The following is a 21,852-nucleotide window of genomic DNA, read 5'->3' as shown; positions in this document are numbered from 1 at the left end:
AAGTGACTCAGAGCTTTTTGCAGGTGGCTGTGTTCAAAGCGAAACTGCTCAGCTGTAAGATGCACTGGTGTTTTGTTATGAGACTGCCAAATTTGACCGTCTCCAGGCAACAGCACATGGCCTTTACCAACACGGCTTTCTAGGCATCAGCAGAAGCACTGGGACCAAGCAATCTCATGGCTTTGCCAAGATGCAACGCACAGGGAAGAGCAAAATATGGGACTCATTTCCCTCGATCAGACAACCAGACCCAGCTCCTTACCTGAGGCAGGTAGGAAACCCAATCCACACCTTTACACCAGGGAGACCCTGGCAGCAAGAAGCTCACCATGAAGACGAGGGGCAAAACATGGGGTCAGTCCCACCAAAGTCACCACTACTGCCAGGTGTACTTGGTGATCTAGCACCTGCCTCTGGTTACAAGAGCCAGACTGCACAATAAAGTCCTCCATAAAATGCACAAAATCATTTCAGTACAGGTGTGTGCCATACTTTTCCCAAGAGGTTAAAGACCTTCTACAACTGTAAGCATTATGCTGTTAAAGTGCCATGCTCTTCATTTCTTGCTTTGACCAGCATCCTTGGCACCTTCCAGCTTTGCCCTGCTGCTGTTCTTTGCCATCAGAAAATCCTCTCCCAGGGGATGGTTGCTGGTGCCAACACCCTCACCCCCGCATCTGTACAGGAACTGAGGTAGGGCTGTCTTGCAGAAGTCAATGCCTCTGGATTTAGCAGCATCAAACTCAACACATTCTTCAATGCATGCTAGTGAAGATTTATTTTTCCACGCTACCTCTTGACTCCACAGTCAATTCCAGCATGCCTCTTCTGGGTGCTTCTTCTGAGGAGTGGGATGAGTTAAGGGTGTGCAGGACAGCCCTGGGAAGCAGCACTGGGTACATCTGTGGATAACAGGATATTCTGAAGAACTTGGCTCATGTGTTTTGCCCAAAGATCAAGCTCTGTCCTGTTCCTCAGAAGACAGGGCAGTGCTGGAGATGAGGCTGGTCCAGCAATCCATAAGGAAACAAAAAAAATACAAAGGGAAAAAAAAAAAAAAAAGAAAGACTAATCTGGGATTTGAGGTTCCAATTTAATTTAAGTGCAAGGAGGAAGCAGGGATTATTGGTTACAAGAAACAGCTCTGTTATTCCAAGCTACATGTAAAACCATAGCTGGCTTCTTACCAAGTACCCCAGGTTTTGCAGAGACTGAGAAATACATTAAGGTCTCTGCAGAACAAATCATCATTCAAAACACCATTGTTATCTGAATTTACAGAACACTGTTGCATAACTTGTGTTTAAAACAGTAGTAAGGCTCTAGAGCAGCCTGGCCTTTGTGATCTGGCTTGGGAAAGCAACACAACACCCATACTGAGGGAAGGGTAAGGAAGCGAAAGTAGGGAAGATGAGGGAAGAGAGAATGTAGGTGATATAAAGCAAGTGCTCTACCACTCATAAACTAGGGGATTCACAACTGGCTTGTACCAAGTGGCAATTATTTGCTCCTTAATAGCAAAAAAATCCATAGCAGCCAACCACGCTCCCAGAGCTGTGCACATCCCTGCTGAGAGAGGTCCGAAGTGGCAGATAAGAATCCCCAAAATACCCTTCCAGATACCAGCTCTGGCCTCAACAGAAGCACAGAGTCTCTGCCAAGCCCTCTGGGCAGCATGACAACGGATCAGCAAGATGAAAGCTGGAAAGAAGCAGCAGCCTGCTCCCACCACAGGGCCATTGCATCCCTGGAAGCATCGCATCATGCAGAGCTTGTCGCAGCACGTGATGATTTGCCTCCTTGCACCCACTGCTTTGCAAGCGTCAAATCCCACTCGAGAAACTTCCCTGCAGTGTTCCTGACCAGCTCTGAGCTGTCCTGTACTCCCAGCATTGCAGGATACAGGCAACTCTGCCCAGCAGCTCCACCCAGAGACAATGGATGTCACAGGCAAACCTGAACAGAAAAGGAAGCAGGAGCTTTGCAGCTATGTGACAGCAAGTCCAGTTCCTCCAGTGCTTGCCTCAAGGACAGAGTACACTGACCTGCTCTGTGCACAGGCACGCAGCATGGGGAGGGCAACTGCCCACGGGGAGTCGCAGGCCACAAAGCTCAAGTGTTTATTACAGACATGACAGCAGGTACAACCTGCACCATGGTTTCAAACAAGCAGATTACATATTTAAAGTGTAAAAAAGCTGCAGCTCTCTGATGCTCTTTCTGGCCTTCCCCAAGGAGCGGAGCAAGCAGGCACTGATTTGTGCATTTATTATGCAAGCCAGGTAACCGTCACACGGGACCGCGACCCTTCACTGGGGTAAAACATGCCCTTCATCTGTCCAGCTGCACACGCCAACATGGGCAGCAAACTGGCTGTACGAATTCATGTTCTGTCCTCATAGCAGCAACTTCACGGCACCAGTGTAAAGGACTGCTCCAGCCCTTAGAGCACAGCAACTGAAACACAAACACGCACAGGGCACAGTCTTGAGGTGCTGTTTGGACAGACAGTAAAACTTATTACACACCAGAGACTGGGACAAGGAACTTCTCAAAGGAGTACACACATTCATTTCCTACCTGGGCTCTCACACACCTGAGGAAACGTGCAGACAGCAAGTGCCCTGAAGCAAAGATTCATTCTCTTCTCTCCAACAGCAACTGAGGGCTGAATTTTAGCTCAAGAGTTAGCAGTCTTGTTAAGATTAGCTGGAAAGGCCCTTCTCCTGCAGCCCCTGTACAATTTGGAGCTGCGAATGCTGTGTGCTTATGGGGTGCACGAGTCTATGGTGCTGCGAATTCCTCCAGGGTGTAACTCCTGTGTGCTAAGCTGGTAGCCCCCTGCTCAGCACATCCTCATGACATTCTGGGAAGCTCAGCTAAGGGGCACATGAGCACTACAGCATCTGCTGGATAGATTCCTATGGGCTCCAGTGCAGCAGAGATGTCTCTACTTCCTAGAGGCCTCTTTACACCACTACCTCCTGCATGCTCTCAAGGTCATGCTGATTGAGGAACCGAGGGGTCTTTCATTTGGCAGTGGCACAGACGCTGCCTGGAGGTGGGGGGGGAATAAGACAGAAGAACTGAAGCAAAGAAGAGACACATGGGTCTTCCCACTCTCCCTCTTGCCTGGAGGTTTAACAAGGGAAAAGAAACCAAAACAAAAGCCACACTTGAGTGCTATTCTTTGCGCTTTAAAAGTATTTTCTAAAATATAAAAATGATCTTCCCCCTGGAAACTACTAGAATGTAAACAATAAAAAGGGGATTTGGGGAGGAGAAGGGAGAGGAGGTTCGAATGTGCTTCCAGGCAGCAGCCCTTGCTAAGAGCAACAGGTGCCTCCAATGCCCTGTGCTCACCATCAGCCCTGTTCCTATGGCTCTCTCGCTCATTTAGAGTTCCCCAGTGGGTTCAGACTTAGGATGCGGCGGTTAGCGATTTTCAGCAAATCCTGGCTGGTAGCTTAATCCTCCTCATCCTCACTGATGTCATAGGTGACCGCAGATTCATTCCTGGAGCGGTTGGCTGGCGAGGAGGGAGGAGTCTTGGTTGAAAAAGGCCAGCGGAAGGAGGGAGATGGGGAGCGGTCGTGCGTGGGGCTACTGCTGGGACTCTGCTTTGGGCTGATGGCCTGCAGCATCCGGCCCTTGCCCTCCTTCAGCATGTGTTTCTAGTGACAGAAGCAGGGACATAGTTAGCATGGCTCAAACAGCAATGGAAGTAGACGCTACCTACAGCTTGTGCAGCATTTTGGGTTGCTGCGTCTCTTCAATGCTTCATACAAGAGCAGAAAAAGCCCAAGCATTGCTCCAGACTTTGAAAACCATCTATAGTGTAACCATCACCAATCTTCTAGCACTTCTAACGTGAAGTGCCTGTAATATTTACCCAGCTGTACAGGAGAATCTGGCACAGAAAAGTAGCTTTAGGCTCATCCTAGACCAATGACAAAGTGACCACCAATCTCTTGGCTGCTCAGTAGCTGGTAGGACACAAGCTGGAGTTTACAGGCTAGCTTATGGGATACAGGGAGTTTTTGTATTACAATCGTAACTGGCATTATCCAATCGGAAAAGGTGAAGGCTCCCTGTAAACAGACTGCAAAAGCCTGGGACAAGTTGTCTGCAGACTGGCAGCACATTGAGCACTGCAACAAACTGTGAAACTTTGTTTGCGGACCTTATGCTCCACAAGCCCTATAACAACTGCCAAAGTCTCCAAAATCCCCTTTTCCCAGAGCAGCTCCTTACCAATGCACCTTCTGGACCAAACATCTCCAGGAAATTGCCAATGAACTCCCGGGACTTCTCTTCCCACTTCTGAATGAGATCAATACTCTTCTCCTCCACTTTCTGGACAAATTCCTTTGACTTCTCCTCTACGTCCTTCACCCTCTTTTTCACCTTATCCACGCGCTCCTGGAGGTGATATTTCTTCTCCTGTACAGTAAGCATTGGATCAGAATACAGCTCAGCAGATCCGAGTGGTGACTACCTCTGCTCTGTGTTATTACACTGAACTGTTGCTTAAGACTCAGCATCTCCGTTAGTCTTGTGACACTTCTTCACCTCAGTGACACGTCTTCCCTAGACTAAATGGCAAACATAGTGGGGCTGTGAGATGCTTTGTGACAGGCACTGGCACAGCACACACTGTGAGACTAAATCCAGAGATTAGTGCTATCTAATAGGAGTACGTGGAAGAGGGAAATATTTATACAATATACCGATTAGATTCAAGTGACCTGCTGTAGGTCTTTCTGCATATCATGATGGCACAAGTCTTTTTACTGGGTGTTTTTAAACAGAGGTAGAGTTACATGCCAAAGAGAGGCCAAGCAGCCATTATCTCTCCTGTTTTGTTTTTGTATTTGATTGTATTTTTAAAAAAATAGGCATAGTATCTGAATGATAAAAATAAAACCCCCAAAACATTTACTACTTTACACCCAACCTCAGAGTGCCTTCTGCTTTGTATTCTGCTTGAGGGTTAGAGCTGCTCAGCACAGGATCAGAGGATATCCTTCTCCCCTACCCAAGCACTGCAGCTCCTGAAAGAGCTCCAGGAAAGGAATAGTACAGCTAGAATGGGACCAGATTTCATCCTAACAAATGACTCTACCTTAGGAAGGTGGGAGAGAGATTACACACAGCAGCTGCTGCCAAGACCAATGCACACTTCATTCAGCTCATGAAAACACACATTTCACCATGCACCCTGTCTCCAGCTCTTTCAACAGGTAAAACATCACACAGACATTTCTGACAATGGAGCAGTGTTAGCAAAACCCCAGCTCCTCTGGGTGGGTCCCTGAGGCAGTTTCAGGGGCAGAAGTCATCTTAGTTTCTACTCCCCAGACACTGGTTTGGTGCATCTGTTTAGCTCTGCAGATTGTCCCTTTACTGGCAAGTGTCAGGATTGTGCTACCACTAAACAGACTCTACATCTCCACACTCTCTAAGATTCTGCTTCACGCAGCTTGAGGTGAGAGACACTGCAACTCACGTTTATGAAGCTGACATTGAGCTCTTTAGCTGTGTAACCCCGCTGCAGGTTCCGTCTGGCATAAACATCATAGTCCCGCACGATCCTGGTGATGATATCAGATGTTGAGATCCCCTCAGTCCTCTGAGTTGGCGCAAACATACCTAAAATTGGGGAACAGGACCCAGGACAGCTGTAGCAAGACACATGGCAAAAGAGCTGCTGCCACCTCTATTAGAGAATAATCTCTCCTGTTAAGAGCTCACTTCCAAACTGTTCTCACATCGCCACATCTTTGCCCTTGAATGCACAATACTAGGGTCCTTCTTTCTGGGACTATGAGGAAGACCTAAGTAAGACCAAAGCATCTCAAAACCCTGTCAAAATACCATGTCTTCTAATGAAAGGCTTTTCACATTAGCAGGTTTAAAAACTCCCAACTATAATTCATGGCATATAGAACAGCATGACTACAAGGACAAGACAAGGAGTCCTACAATTTTGAGGGTGAAAATATAACAAGCTCTGATGGCTAGGTTTGGATAGACTTAAATAAACTGCCCCCCCCCCCGAGTTTTACAGCAAACAGCTAGAAAAGCCAGTTTGCTGAGTTCGTGGGATTCCCCATTTGTGAGAATCTGTAAGCCAAACTTTAGTATTTTTTCAGAAGGTGCCTGTTAATTCAATCACAGTAACTAGACTGGAAGTAGGAATTAATACTGGGCAATGCTCGGCCATGGGCATGGAACATGGAACAGTCTCCTACGAAGCAGGGCCCAAAGCTGGGCTTCTTCCCACCCTCCTGGATGGACCTTGTTCTCAGGAGAGCACTGCCACCTTCCCAGGCATAATCCTGCCATATAGGGGCACAGAAGAAACTACAGCAGACCTCTGACAGGAAGCCCTGGAGAATCTGGCCCAGACCCACCTGCTTCTTTTATATGCTTATAAACATCATCACTGCCAGCAGAAGAATAGGGGATGTCATCGTGTGCAACAAAGTCGATCTGAAAGTTAAGAAAGCAATGAGACTCAACATTTTTTCCTGCTTTCTGCCAAAGGATGGTAACTTTTTGCTCAACACCTCAGTGCAGGGGTGTGACAGAATAGCAAGATGCTTTCCTGTGTTAAAAAGCAACACAGAGCAGTCCCAAGTTCTCAATGGTAATTGCATATCAATTGTAAGCACACACCAGAGAGGAAAGGCTGAGACTAAGGACACAGCTGTTTTAAGCTCCACAGAGAAATGGCTTGTTAATGCTAAGAAGGTTAAAAAACTAAGCAAACTTCCCTGGAGACTCCTTCATGTCCCAAAGCAGTTCAACAGATGTTACAGACTCTTTTCAGTTTATCTTACTGACTGATAAAAGACTCTCAAGACAGCTTGCCTGGTTTCCTGCTGCAGGGAAGCTGATGTAAATCTGAGTTGCTCCTGCTGTAAGAAGAGTTGGACCAGACACCCTTCAGAAATCCCTTCCAACCTATGTTATCCTCTCCCTACTGTGCTTCACACCAATCTATAATCAGCATCAACTTCTCCTGGAACAGCAAGAACCCTCTCAGGCTTTTTTACCATGTCACAATCTCTACCTTATTTTAACATTACCTGTCAGCTCAGCAGATGCTTCTATGCTTTCAAGAAGCCCACTTGCTTACCATAACCCCATTAGTTCCCTATTTAAGGGGTTTCAACAGAAACGGGTTGCTCAGGCAGAGGTCACCCCCATGGATAAATTCTTGCTATAAACAGCCAGCACAGAGGCTAATCAAAATGCAGAACAGATCAGATGTCACAAATTACCCTGTGCTCTGCCAGGAACTCGGGGGTAAGCGTCCATGGCGCATTTCTCACCACTTCATCCACATAGCGACAATGCTGCACAGCGTCATACCGCTCATTTTCATTCATTACTGTGAAGCCCTTGAAGTTATGGGTTAGCTCGTCACTGCAGACTGAAGAAACAGGCAGAGAAGAGTGAGCCTGAAGTACTTACCCCAATGCTTTACTGTAAAAAGACCTTGCACATACTCCTGCTACACCAGGCAATGCCAGCCTGGTTTTGACAGGTTGATGGAGTGCGCTGGCAGTTTCAAACCCAGCCACAAAGCACCAAAAACAGTGAGCAGTGCAGGGAACTTAGCTCCTAAGCAATTCTAGGAAGGCTGTTTGGGGAATTTCTGCCCAAGCTGGGTACCTACATGAGAATCCCTCAAGGTCTGTAGAGCTCTTAGCTAATACAGAAGACAACTCTCCTGTATGAAATGGCACCTGGGGGCCTAATGGGCAGAAATCTGCTTTTTAACCTGTGGATGTCTCAGGCTTGGAAACTGAAGCCCATGAAAAAAGCCCACTGCCAAAGTGTCTGATTTCATAAAATGAAAGTCTAAGTCTTGGAAAGCTGTATTAAAACAATGGGTGAGTTCACAGCAAATCAAGTTAGCTTACTTATGTTCTATGGGAAACTAAAAGTAAAAACCCTTCAAAATCTGCAATGTAAGACATTGAGGAGGGAGTTTTATTTGGTTATCAGACTCAAAAGTAAACAAGGCATTAGCAGTCTCACTGGCATTGGATGTATTTATGCTCTGGACAAACAGATGATAAAGAGCGGGTGAGATTGCTCCCAGCTTGGAGCTAACGTTCACTGGGCTGTTGCCTCTTGTCTCAGTTCAAAGGAAGCAGTTCATTGCCTTCCACCTCCTCACCAGTCTCCCAAAGGCAGAGAACATGGTTACACACCTTGCTACATTAGAACATTTATAGTTTGACCCTGTTTGAGGTACACCATTTAGGTACATGGGGATATTTTTCCACCTGCAAGATTTCTAAGCTCAGTGCATTTTGTAGGTTGGATCAACTATTTCAGCTCTACTCCCTCCCTTCCCCTTCCAGACACTACTATAGCACACACAAAAAATGCAGAAGTACCACTATAAAAATGCCCTCAGCAGTGAGTGGTAAGGAAACAAACCACGCAAAGACGTTATGATCACGCTATTGCAGGATCACGGTTTCAATTTGCTTCAGGAAGCTAACAGTTGTTGAGAAAAGCAGTTAAAGGTATTCTGAACTCTGATACTTTAACATCATTAGGCACCCTGACCAGAGGTCACCTCCTGATAGACAACACACAGCCTTTAAGGTGGGTGAAGTCATGGGCACAGAGGCCAGTATACTACAGCAGCCAGAAAAAAAGGTTTCTTTTTTTCCCTGTTATATTCCTGAAGGAGGCCTGGCTGAAACACCTCTTCCAGATCCCCTTAGGCAGTCAAGCAGGATATTCCTGGCAGCATCTAAAGACCTTTGAATCTAACAGACAAAATAGGAAACTTTTATTTGGAGAAACGGAGCCTCACTGACTTCCATGGCCATGTGCCCAGAAAACCATGATTTCCACGCTCCTAGTGGGACCTGTTAGGGTTTAGCCACAAAAATCCCCAGCAAAGAGTTGGAGTGGGGAAATGACATACACCGTGATACAGGCAACACAAAGCTCAACCAGCCATGGAGGGACTGCTACTCATTCTTTAGCTGTCTAATTCAAGAAGCAGATGCTCAATTGTCCCTAATATATTTTGATACTCAGATGTGCAACTCACCAGCATCTGTCACAGTGTGATCAAAAAAATCTTTTCCTTACACACTCATTTTGTACAGGATATCTTTCTGTGGACATACCCAACTCTCAACATATTGCAGTAAGATTCCAACAATATGGCTGCACTGAGAGCTGCTTTATGGCTAGTGAGGCCATAAAGACAAAAACTCTACTATGCCATCTGCATGTATAACCACAGATGGAGGTAAACCGTACTATGACGGCCAAAGTCAACAAGGTCACTCCTTACCTCCAACAATGAGGTATGTGTTTGGGAAGAGGTTCTTTGCTTGCATCAAGGCCCGGGCATGTCCAGAGTGAAACAAATCAAATATTCCATCGGCATAAACTCTGACAGGGCGATCCACTGTGCCAAAGGGACAGAGAGACATTTGTGAAGATTCCTTCCTGCAGAAGCAGCTGCTTCTAATGGCCACATTTGGGGACCCTCTAAAATTCCTGGGGATGTTGCAGAAAAGTGGCAGAATGCAGAGCTGTGGCCAGGAAAAGTTTGTAAAGAGCTGGCACTCTGCCTTTCCACATGTAAGCAAACACAGCTCAGCTGAAATACAACCATGTTCAAAGACAGACTCAAAGCCTACCACATATTCACTGAACCAAGTTGAAGGGAGACCAGGTGAAAGCAAACCCTGAACATCTCCACCCTATGGAAATCTAAGCACAGCACTAATTTTTTGCACAGCAGGGAGCTACCAGAGTGGAACTGGCCCAGATGTTCCCCCCTACCAGTCAGGATAACATCTCAAATACAGTTAAGCTTCCTCCTCTGCAGCCACTGCTGCAGCTACCAGTCTGGCTGGGGGACCAGGTTGTTCTAATTCCCCACCACTATCATCAGCTTTCTCAGACCATCAAGCGCAAGCTCAATCCAAAAACTCAGCCTGACTACTTAAGGAAAACACAAAGGTAGGGTTGTTAAGTTCAAGCTAAACAGAGGAGTCACTCCGAGGACAGCCTCTTTCAATCCCTTTTCAGTAAATCCACCTCATTAAAGATTCCAGGAGGCTTTGGAGAGCCAAGGATCTGGAGATCTGAGACTGCAAAAGCCTTCTGTATGCCAGGAGGGGGCTGGTCCTGGCAGGCCTTTATGAAAGTACAATAATGTTCTGTAAACTGGCAGGAACATACATCTCTTTTCCTCCATACCTGCAGCAGCTACAGTTCCTGAGCACAGGCATAAATGGCAACAAGGAAGCATGCAGTGTATTTTAGTCTTAGCAGGCAGGAGAGCCACCACTATTGAAATCAGAGACCTTAGGCTGGCTCTGGAGATTTTCAGCTGGGAAATAAATGTGCATTGGATTTCCAGAACCTCTGCAAGAAACCACTGCCAGGTCTCATCAGCAGTCAGGTAGGTAGTATAGCATTTTTATGGTCTCTGTAGACACAACAGAGAGGCCAAATAACACAGCACTGTCTGCATATTCTGACAAGAGGGCAGCCATCCTTCATGAGTCAGCCCTGCCTCTGCCTTCCTTTTAGACTCGCAAAGAGAATAGTTGCTCCCAGCCTGGTTTAGAGAATAAAAGGATAGGTTCTTGTTCTGGGGCTGGCCTACTGTGTTTAAGGACACTGACTAATTCAAAGCCAGCCTACAATGGGACATTTTGGAAAAAAGACCTATGTTAGTTTTGTCTACCCCTTTCAAGTTTCAGAGAAGATGACTTATAAAGTGCTTAACTTTAAGCTGCGTCAAAGTAATACAGAAAAGTGTTCAGCTCTGATACTATTCTGTAGCTGCCAGTGGCACAGAAGAGCTAAACCACAAAAACCTGTTTGCATCAAACAGTCTTACTGGTGAAGGTATGGCTCCTCACACACTTGAGCTCCAATTTCAGCAGTACTGGCAGACCAATTTCACATGGGGACAGCTACCTCATCACCAAAGCATTAACTAAATCACTGACCACAAACCTGGTCTGACACACAGGCTGGTCTGGTCTCAGAGATATGATAATCATACCTGCATCCCACCCCCAACATTTATACAATTCCCTTCCAGTCTGTTTTTCTGGTTTTTTTTACTTACAAGGTGTCCCTCTCATTGCTTCTTCATATGTTACTCTGATGTATGGCTTGCTGTAATCAATTTCCACTTCATCTGAGAACGGAGCCGGTTCCCTCAGTCCCTAAATAGCCAGAGAAGGTTACATGTGAGAATGCAAAGGTGAATGCAGTATGTAGCAGCAGCACTGCCACTGCAGTGTCCTAGTCACCAAGTCCACAATGCCTCACCGTGCACAATTCAAACACGTGTGCTAAAAGACTATTGGTGTTGAACCTCAAAACACCCCTGCAGGGTGATTAGCCTGAGTTTAGAGAGAAACAGAGAGAGAGAAAAGTGGAGTTAAGATGGCAGTCACACCGGACCCAAGAAAACAGAAGGCTCAGATCTGCAGCTGGTAAACCAGACTTTTGACAAAAACCAGTTCACAGCAGCATAAGCCAAGCTTCATCAAACCTCACTGTAGCAGCGCCAGCTATGCCAGCCCAGGCAAGACCATCACTGTGCTGTGCCCGAGTGCTTGGGCTGTGATGTACAAATTGTAACCGCTCTTCGATTTGATTATATGAACAAGCAGAAGAGCAATACCAACAGAAGCACTAATTCCCAGGGAACATGTGTATCATCACCCATTTCTGAGCCATACACAGTGAGAGACAGACCTCGATCTGTGGCATCTAAAACTGCTGCAGGCATCTACAACTGTAGATACTACAACTGAGTATCTACAACTGATGCAGGAAAACCCTTTTAATCTGCTAGCTTGTTTAATCAGCAGCTGAAGTCCAGGTGTAATTTCTGGTCTCCTCTGAAGGAAAACATCTGCCCCTCCCATAACAGAACAAACAGTCCCATTTCCTTCTAGTCAGAAGGTATGAGGCAGCAATAGATGTCTTTTTCTCAAGCCAGAAGACTAGGAAACTAGCTTGCAGATCATTACAATAACACCTTCAAGCTGCAAAAAGCTAATGAGCCATTTCCTCTCTGACCTCCTGTCCCATTGCAGCATCCTGCCATGGTGCTTAGCACCACTACAACCAGAAAGACCACTGCTATTATTGCTAATGTCATTCCTTATTAAAGTGTTCAAAGTGAAGCTCACAGGAAAACAACCACTGACCACTACATTCAAGCAAACTGATACTGCTGAAAATCTCCTGTAACTTACTGAGACTCTAGTACCCCCATTTCATGCACCACCTCCTCTACCAGGATCCTTACTGTTACATAATGCCTGCCACGTGTCTGCTTTCATCACTGCCATCATATCTGGGACTTGTGAATAAAACAGATTCTTTGCATTTGGTTGGCACATACCTGATATGAATCCAGGAATAAAAGCATAAAAAAACCCCAAACCCTATCAAAATTATCAGATGATCACAGAGAAATGTCCTCAGAAGGCCCTGCCAGAGTCTTGCCTTCCTGCACAGTGTCTGCAAGGGCCAGGACTCAACTTGATGTGCATGATAGGACAGGCTTATGCGCCAGCAGGCTTGCTACCACCATCTGCTGCTGAGCCCCGCTGCTCCAGGAGAACACTCTGCTAGCCAGCTGTTGAGCTGGGGAGTGGTAAAGGCTTCAAGGTAATGTCACAGGTGACACCATTACTTTTGCTATGATAAATAAATCTTACTCAAAAGAAAGAAGAAAAAAAATCTTTCCTCAGGAGGTTTGCGCTAGCCCTCTGACTAAAAAACAGCCAGAAAGTTTAGAAAGTGGCTAGGTACTATTTATTGTGTGCTGTTCATAGACAGATGCTTTCTTTCTAATACAGGACAGACACCAACTTGAAGAACAAGTTAATTCCCACGGAACAACCTGCACACTTCTCCTTCCTTAATCAAATACATGCACTGGGTTCCGACAACAGTCAAGGATATAAAGGCTCTGAGAGATAAGTCATGCAACAACTTAAGCCTCCTTTCCCAATGCTTGCCTCCCCAATTCTCAATGTTGGTGCTGCTCTTCCTTTGCTACCACCTGCCAAAAGCTCTGGGACAGGACTGAAGTACTCCTGAGAAGAGCAAAACATTGTTATCAAAGAGGAAAGCTGGAACACATCACCCTATTTTGCCAAGGACTACAACCCCAGTGTGACGTGGCAGGGATGGTAGCTGGCTTTAGACACAGATAAGAGCAATTAGAGCACACATGACACACAGGACAGGTCCAGGAATAGGGCAGAGCTGTAAAAAGCCTATCATCACAATATTGTGGAAAGGACAAGTTAAAGTCAGCCCTTTACACTAGTGCTAACTGGCACAGACCCCTTTTAGAAGAGACCCCAGTGGCTTTAGCTTGCTAAAGCTGTCCCAAGGTTGATCTAGACAGAGAAATTTTCCTGAACACTCTCAAAGTACCAGGAACAAAAATGCAGTCTCCTGCCAGACCAAGAGAATCAAAGGAGCAGTTATCTTCTGGGTCTTTCAGAGTGTGAACTCAATAGACATCTTCTGTAGGTGCTTACAGACCCTACCGCAGTTCTGCGACTTGAACAAGACTGCTTTCTTCGAGGTGCATGGGTTGTTACATGCTTGTTTGGAGTATTTCTCCCTCCTGCTGTGTCATTTAAGAAAACCCACTTGTGAGAAATGCTTACTTCTCTATGAATATCTATATTCATGCCTGTTCAGGTTCAGCTTAAGTGACTATAAACAAGCTAGACACACCACAAAAGCAGCTTAGTGACACTTTCCTTAGGCCTAATTTAAGCCCACGTTGTAAGTACGTTATTAGTATGAACAAAGGAAGATTTTAAACTGGCTTTGCAAGAAGGATAGCTACTGTCATTTGCTTCTCTCCTACCCCCCGCAGAAAAACCATCACATTTATCTTTCTGTTACAGGGCAATGTCCTAATCGTGCAGGCACCTAAAGCTTCTATCTCCGCTTACTTACAAGTGAGCGCCGGGACATTTTTGGAGGGATTCCATCCAGCTCTGTTGCCCCATTGGGGCCAGATCCATCTTTTCTTCTCTTACGGGAATTCAGCCTGGAGGAGGTCGGCGGCTCCATCTTGGAAGCACGGCCAGTAAGAACTGGAACAAAATGAAGGAGAGAGGGAGAAAAAAACCCAGTAAAAATATTTCTCAGCTCTTCCAAAGCAGAATCAGTCAACAGCAGGCACAGTGTACAGAAGGTCAGCGCAAAGACACAGCCACCTAACAAGGGGCTCAGCCAGTTGTATTTGGCATCAGCTGCCAAGGCTTGACAAACAGTGCCTGGTGGGAATACTGAATCATTTAATGCAACTTGGAGCTGTTCTGCAGAGAGAAGTGTGCAGCAGCCAGCTGGCTGGAGAGAAACTCGAATAAGAGTTGCAATGAAAATTATAAATCATTACTACAGTGCTAATTATACTATTTTAGCATCTCAAAAGCAACCTAAGGATTAAGACATGCCTAATCTGTATTCAGCCCTCCCCTAGCTCTCATTCTGATGAATACAAACACTCTTCTAACCTTCTGTGTCCCCTACCCACACATCAAGACAGTTGGTGGATGTGCTGCATCCCTGCACAATCCTGATGGGAGGAAGAAGCAGGTTTAAGCAGCAGGGTAAGGGTGAGGGAAGGGGTGCAACCCATGCTCATAACTTCAATAACTACCCAGCTTGCTATTTGCTTTTTTGCTTGTGTAAGACCAAGCTGCAGATCCTCAGTGCAAATGGCTCACCTTGGGATGGCTGCCACTGTGCTGCCCTCTTGTCCCCTGTCCCCACTGCAGTGGTGACTCAGCTGATGGCAAAGCAGCTGCTGCTATCACATTAGGGGCACACTTACTGCTGGCACTTTATGTACCAGGTTGTAATTAGCAGTGGTTCAGCTGAACCGCTTCTGTGATGAACTGACAGACAGACCACCAGTTTGGGATAGAAATCATGACAGCTATCTGTGCTTCTGAGCTGGAGTCACTGCACCTTCCCAAAAAGGCCCTGGAGCATTAGGAAGCCCAGCACTCCATGCAGCTGAAGCAAAACTAAGGATTTATAGAAAGACATGGCAGCAAATATTCCCTTTTCAGCTGCTGCAGGAGTTAGAAATGGGTGCTACATTTGCAAAGTTTATAACTAAAGAGCAGCATTATCTTTCTGGCTCACTTGAAGTATGGAGCTCTCTGGCAGCAACTGGCAGTTCTGACCTGTTCCCGAGAGCAGCATGACCCCTTTGCCCAGGAATGATGCTTACGTGTGTGCCTCAACACCCTAATAATAAGAGCCGTGTGGAATTTAAAACGTCTCCCCACCCATATGCAGTGGGTGTGCTGGAACACGTTAGGTGGGGCAAGTAGGAGGTATGAGACAGGGCAGATGTCCCTCTGAACACCACCCCTCTCCTCAGCAGAGCATTACTGCTGAGCATTCCTGCTTGGGACAAGCTGCAACTGTCCTCAGTAAGGTCAACTGAGCAAAGCTCTACCATTCAGCAACCAAGAAGGGTGGGCTTTGTAAAAGAGAGCTGTTAAAAAGCAGATTTAGTGATCAGGCTTACTCAAGTGCAAATGACTCCAGGTTAAGGAATGTTCCTAAGTATGGAGTCAAATGCAGTTTAGTAACATATGAACATACCAATCTCCCCACCGTCAAGTAGATGATATCTTAGGAACAGTGTTAGGATCAGACACAACTGAACTAGTTTTGGGGTAAATACATATAAGTATCCGAGACAGCTCTGCTAGACCTAGCATAATGCACTGAGAACAGGAAAAGAGAATCTTAGGTGAATGGGAAGCCAAAACAATACTGGGAAGAAGACAAAAATACTTGGCAAATGTTTAACTTTCAGGCAAGATTTGTGCTATAAATGCAGCAGCTTCCAGAGTGCCTCTGTGAAAACAAAGGGTATGAAACAAGCAATTCCTAGGTTTTGCAAAGTGCCATCTTGCAAGCACACTCTGTATCAGCTGTTTACTTCACCACCATGGTCCTAGCAGAAACCATCTAGCTCACAAAAAGCAGCAGGTCTCTGCCTCTGGTTCATGAAACCCCAGCATTTGTGGAAACAGTGGGGAGAAACAGCAGCAGATTTTGTTGTTATGTGGTCAAAATAATTTCACTGTGCTTCAAGTCACCTTTTGGTCTCTGAACACTTGCTTTCCTTCCCTTTGGAGAGAATCAAAAGGTCTGTTAAAGTGCTGAACACATTTAATCAGAACCACTGTCCATCAAAACACTAAAAAGCCCTGGCAGCAGCTCTGGTGCTGAAGCACAGACATAGCAGCCTCCATGCACAAACAGGTGAAGCTCTTCCTGGATTAGCTTGGCACATCAGAGCAACCAGACCTCTCCGCACACAACTACACTGTACTGAGTTATCGCCAGCATCTTGCTGCTGGGTGCAGAGCTCACAACCAAAGCAAGTTACAGCACAGGGCAACACCATGCTTTATGCTGATGTACAGCACCACTGTCCGAGCCCAGGAAAGATCTCCAACAGCTTCTTCCCACACCCAACTAGTTTCTCTCCACCCTAATTCACCTTTGCAGTTCTCACAGTATACCTAGTCAAATGATGACAAGCAATAGCTTAAGTGAATGGATTTTCTTTCCATCAAATAAACAGCAGTGGTCAGACAGCACCAGCCACCCAGCACCAGCAACACCTGATGTATCAAAGGAGAAACCTGCTTCGAGGATGGAGTAAATATGCTCTATCTGCTCTGATTTTACAGGCTAGATGTTACTGAAGCAGCCTCTGCAGCGTCTGGAGAGCCGGGCTGGGCATCTCATGAGTGACACAGCTCTGCTAATTGCTCAAATTAATGCAGAAATTAAACAATTTTATCATTCCTCTTTAAATGAGAGCTTTAAAACTTCTATCCTGTGGTTAGCATGTTAGCCCTCTCAGCACCAAACTTGTCTTCATTAAAAACTGGGAACACATTGTTTTTAAAAATAAACCATACCTTGCTGCTACAAAGCTATTAATCTTAGAATGCTTCATTTTGGCCAAGAGACTAAAATAGCAGCCCAAACACTTACTAACAATGGGATGCAACATCTGTAGCTGAGCTTAACGCATGAGCACACAGCTTTGCTTCCCTAAATGCACAAAACACTGACTGTTCTAAAATTAATTACATTTACAGCAGATGGGGAAGGGGGAAGAGAAGGTAACTCTCAAAGCTCATTCTGAAAAAAAGCCAAGATAAACCCCAGGCATAACCAGAAGAAAGAGCCCTGCTATAAAATATTAACATTGTTCTATTTTGTTTAAGGCATCACCCTCCTGCATTACTGAGTCTGTGCTGAATACCAGAAACTGCTTGTGAGGAGCAAGGCTGGAAGGGCTCCACTTGGGAAAGCCACAAGCAAATCTCTGCAGCACTTGACAGAACACGGGGGTTTGCTTCTGAAACTTCTTTGGTGCAAATCCTGTATCAAAGCAGTGCCTTGCACCACCTCAAGATGCCAGATAGCTCACCTCAAGAGAGTTGTACCAGCTCCACGAGGCCTAGCCAACTGACAGATGAGAGGAGTTGCTCTCCCTGTCAAGGAATCACTGAGTCCCACTGAAATGCAGCCACTTCTGCAAGGAAAAAAGGACAAGCATTGGTTACCACAAAGGAAAAAAAAAAAATAGAGAAAAGTAGGGAAAGGATTTACAGCTCCTCTAGGGTGCGTTAACTACGCCATCATCTGAGCTGGAATTTAACAACACTGCAGTTAACACCTCTGGCAGATGGAAAAAGTCAGAGTAGGTGTGGCAAACCTTCTTGTTCCCCAAAGCCTTATCTCGCTGTCTGCATCTTCATGGACAGTACTGATGTTTTGTTTAGCTTTGGAGGTGTCAGAGAACTGTGTGCCTTGCACTGCATTGGAGAAACAGATAATTCCTGCATATTTCCGCACCTTAACCACACTGATGGCGTAAGGACCCAGCCCATATGCATTCTTTGTGTTCTCAGGTCCCAAGGAATTTATTGAAGAATATTATCTGCAAATCTACATGCAGTAGTGAGATTTCTTCTGCCACTGCTTTTCACTTGCAGATTTACATGCCAAGGCAAAAACAATCCTGCTATTTAAATTCTAAAGCCTGTGCAAAACAAGACCTGGCTGCAACAATTCCGTAAACACTCTGGCTCAAGGCTGCTGCATTTCCCACCCCAATCCAAGTCAGCACAAGACCGGCAGGCTGGACCAGCAAGGCCCCTTGACATCCACAGTTCCCAGGCTCTCCTATCGTCCCTCTGAACTTGGAAGGTGTTGGCACATCAGATGCGACTGTCATGTGTTGCTTTGCCTACAAGATCACTCCACTTTACAGGAGCAAGCTATTTCTCTTCTGCTGACTCATCTGCAGGCAAATACTACTAAACTTTTCACTGCCAGCTGTCTGCAGAGAATTGCCTTGACACATGGGCAGCACTAAAGTGAGAGCTTCAGGGAAAAGGAGCAAGTCCTGTCACTCAGGCAATTCCCCTGACAGGCTGTATAGTACCAAAATGACCCTGCATTCCTCCATCCAGTGGAGAAGAGAATCCCTTTCTCCTTGTTCTCCCCCACCTCCAACCCCAAGCTTACAATTAACTTACTGGTGCGTATCCCTGTAGAGGTCTGTTTACGACAGAAAGACTCAGAAGACGTTTATGACAGAAGACTCATCACAGATTTCTCTTCAACCCATGCTTAAAAATCTTGCCCAGTCTCCAAGGCAACTTCATTCCCAGCCCAAGCTTGCCAGGCCCAGCTCTGCCCCAGTCTTCAGAGTAGAAATATCTGCTTAAAAACTGAGTGCTAATGGCTGCGTCCCAGCCTGCATCTGCTCTATCTACACAGCCTAAGTCCTCAAACCCCTTTCTATAAAGGTTACTGCAGGATCTGGTAGGCAGATTCCTGTCTACACTTATAACATAGGCTGCTTCAGCTACTATGGCTGAGCAAAAGCAGCTATCTTGCAGCATATTAATAGCCACATGAACATATAAAAGGGATTCTAGTTCAGCCAGTGCTTTACACTGGTATACAATGGCATCCAGACGCAGATCTTTGCTATACTTCCTGAAACAAACCCCCAAACCTTGCATCCTCTACTGATGCAGGGAGGTTGATAATATCTTTTCAAGCAGAGCCCAAGCAGAGAGATCTGGTACCTGTGTCCTGCAGTTGGTGAAAAGATGCTGCTGTTCACCAACAAAGTCCCCAATGGCTTAAGACAATTCTAATACCACAATTGAAAACAGTGCTGCATGATCACCTGGGCAGAGCTGCTATGAAATATATACACAAAGAGAACCTGGTGGCAAGATTTTCTCCATGAATTTGCAGCCATTCTGGGTATATGATAACCTGAGGCACTGAGTGTCCCAGCCTGTGACAAAGCCTCTGCTGTAGCTAGCAAAGACGAAAGAGGAGGGTTTATGCAGAGTATCAGAGAGGATTCAGAGCCTACCCAGGAACAGTAAAGTACAGGGATGAGTTGCCATTCTATCCTGACTTTTGTGTCAGGAGTTTTTTGTGTTGAGTTGCATGTATGATTTGGTTTTGGGGTTTAACGGAGCCTTTTGCGACTTCAGGAAGCAATCTCCTTTGGTAGGCTTACACATCGATACCAAGCCCTTGCGACAACAATTATTTTTTGTGGCTCACCCTACAGTAATTTCAAGATAATTATAATCTAGATTTTGAAGCAGGAAACTTCCAAGTCATAAACTGAAATAATTCCGTAAGTACAGCAAATTCCTTCAGGAAATAAAGCACAGGTGTTTGTCATCTGAATTTCAAAGCAAATACAGTGGCTGTGCTCAGGTCCAGGAATCCTGCAGATAGAAAGCCAGCAGTACTTGCTTCTGACCACACGCTAGCCCCACACTATGGACCTGGTGCTGCAAATGCATAGGGGGGGGACGGAGGAGAGAGGACCACGTGCAGCATCCCGCCCCTCCCTCCACAGCGCACAAGGGCCATTGAGGAGCATGGCAGCTCTCAGAATTCCAGCAGACTTTAATTACAGAACGATTTATCAGTGCAGCACAGACTTTGGTGGACACAAAAAAAGCGGGTTAGAGAGAACGTGTGCCTGCGCAGCAGCTAGGTCACACCTCCCCTCTCCGCAGCCAGGGCCACCTCTTCGTCATTCTGCTCCTTCCTCCCCACCCCAGCCCTTGGCTTCATCTCCTGGGCCGGGGGATGTCCCCCACAGTCCCCATGCTCCAACCCCTGGGGGGTGTACTCCCGGAGTTTCCTCCAGCATCTGCTACTGCCTCCTCTCGCCTGCCCCCACCGCAGCCCATCCTGCCGTCCCCCGAGCATTGTGTCCGAGCTCCAGGCTCTCCCTAAGCTCCCTCCAAGGAGAAGCAGCGCACCACGACCCTCCCCAGCAGACACTGCCCCCCTATCCAAAACCAAGCACCCCACGTCCCTACCAAGCAGCCCCCTTGCCCCACAGCGAGCCCAGGCAGGGCTGCCTCATGCTTAGCCACTAAGCTGGAGAGAGGTCCCCGCTGACCCTGCAGGGCACACAGAGGAGCCCTCCACCTGCCTCCAGCCCCCATGACGGGCACTCCTCTGGTCCCACAGCAAGCACCCTGTCCCCTGCGCCCCCCCTCCCCAGCGACAGACCCTGCAGCCACCCCAGAGCCCCACGGCCCGCTACATGCCACCGGTGCATACGGTCCCGGCCGCCGCCACCTACCAGCAAGCCGCCGTCCGCACGCTCCGCCGCCGTCCAGCCAAGCCCGGCCCGGCCCCGACCCGCCCCGCACGCCGGAGCCGCTCCCGGCGCCGGCCCCGCCCAGCTCTCGCCAACGCCAACGGGGCTACGGGTGGAGCCGCTGCGTGTCGGCCCGGGGCGGCAGGAAGGGACCGGCCGCGCTCCGGGAAGTCGCACCCGGGGAAACCGCGCCTGGAATCTCCGTTCCGGCTCACAACACCGCCCCCCAGCCCTGCGCTGCCCTCGTATGTGTCGGATGCCCCAGGCTCGGACAGGGGGCCAGCAGCGGAAGAAAGGCCAGCGGAGATTTGCTGCTGCCAGCCACAACCTCGCCCCACGGCCCTTCATGTGCCCAATGTAGATTCAGAGGATCGTGAAAGGAGGGAGCCAAGCACCTCTGGGCCATGGTGGTATTGTGTAAGCACCCTCTATTTCCCACCAGCGAAAAAGGAGAGGAAACCACGTTCAAACAAACATCACCGAGAAAGAGGACTATGCTGCCTCCAGTGTTGGAGTGAAAGAGTGGTTCTAAAAGATGCATCGTAATTTGTTACTCCCCTGCTTCCCAAGCTGCGTGGGTAGAGTGCGTTTCGGTCCCAACAGTCAGTAAGGGTAGGGTTCAGGATTCACCTCGCCCCACTTCAGCACTGTAAAAGCTATTAATGCCATTGAAATGGTTCAGCTGTGCTTGCTGGTTGGTCTGCACAAAGAGAAAGGTCATCACCACAGAGCCACTCATCCCCATCTTCCAACAGGCACCTGAGATGTGCTCTGATGGCACCTGCTCTCAGGAACTGACCCGGTCCTCTAACATTTGGGGAGATTAGAGGCTTCAGCACTCCTTTTTAGTATACAACGGCTGTTTCTATAAACAGCCTTTCTGTTTAGGCTGTTTCTAAAAGGGCTGCTCTTTTCTGGAGTTCTAACAAGTTGCACCAAACTAATGAGGAGTTACAACAGGGAGGAGTTCAGTAGTCATGAGGTATGCAGGCTGGTGGCCTGACCTGATGTCCCAAATACCTTGTCTCCCTATCAGTTAATACCATCTCATGTGACACAGCTGGGATTCACAGCCCAATTGCTAT

General features: G+C 47.1%; 1 protein-coding gene across 4 annotated transcripts; it reads right to left on the bottom strand.

The window, feature by feature from the left end:
- Window positions 1-1,074: 1,074 nt before the first annotated feature.
- PCYT1A (phosphate cytidylyltransferase 1A, choline) lies at window positions 1,075-20,918 on the bottom strand. Of its 4 annotated transcripts, none has more exons than XM_061452198.1 (11): window positions 20,750-20,918; window positions 18,651-18,834; window positions 17,537-17,641; window positions 14,014-14,153; window positions 11,138-11,237; window positions 9,338-9,454; window positions 7,290-7,441; window positions 6,417-6,495; window positions 5,510-5,652; window positions 4,255-4,443; window positions 1,075-3,674 (listed from the first exon to the last, which is right to left on the bottom strand). In XM_061452198.1, exons 4-11 carry the CDS (start codon window positions 14,128-14,130, stop codon window positions 3,468-3,470), a joined length of 1,104 nt encoding a protein of 367 aa, XP_061308182.1. In that variant the 5' UTR covers window positions 14,131-14,153; window positions 17,537-17,641; window positions 18,651-18,834; window positions 20,750-20,918; the 3' UTR covers window positions 1,075-3,467. The 4 variants fall into 4 exon arrangements, with proteins under 4 accessions (XP_061308182.1, XP_061308184.1, XP_061308185.1 ...); XM_061452200.1 differs by having other exon boundaries at window positions 18,651-18,817; XM_061452201.1 differs by having other exon boundaries at window positions 18,651-18,672.
- Between the last annotated feature and the right edge of the window lie 934 nt (window positions 20,919-21,852).

This window comes from Pezoporus flaviventris, unplaced genomic scaffold (genome assembly GCF_033815535.1).
Source record: "Pezoporus flaviventris isolate CSIRO_AGI_PZ_B2104156 unplaced genomic scaffold, CSIRO_AGI_Pfla_v1 ptg000013l, whole genome shotgun sequence".
NCBI lineage: Eukaryota > Metazoa > Chordata > Aves > Psittaciformes > Psittacidae > Pezoporus > Pezoporus flaviventris.
The sequence above is the reverse complement of the archived record's forward strand: the minus strand, read 5'-3'. Positions and strand labels throughout refer to the sequence as shown.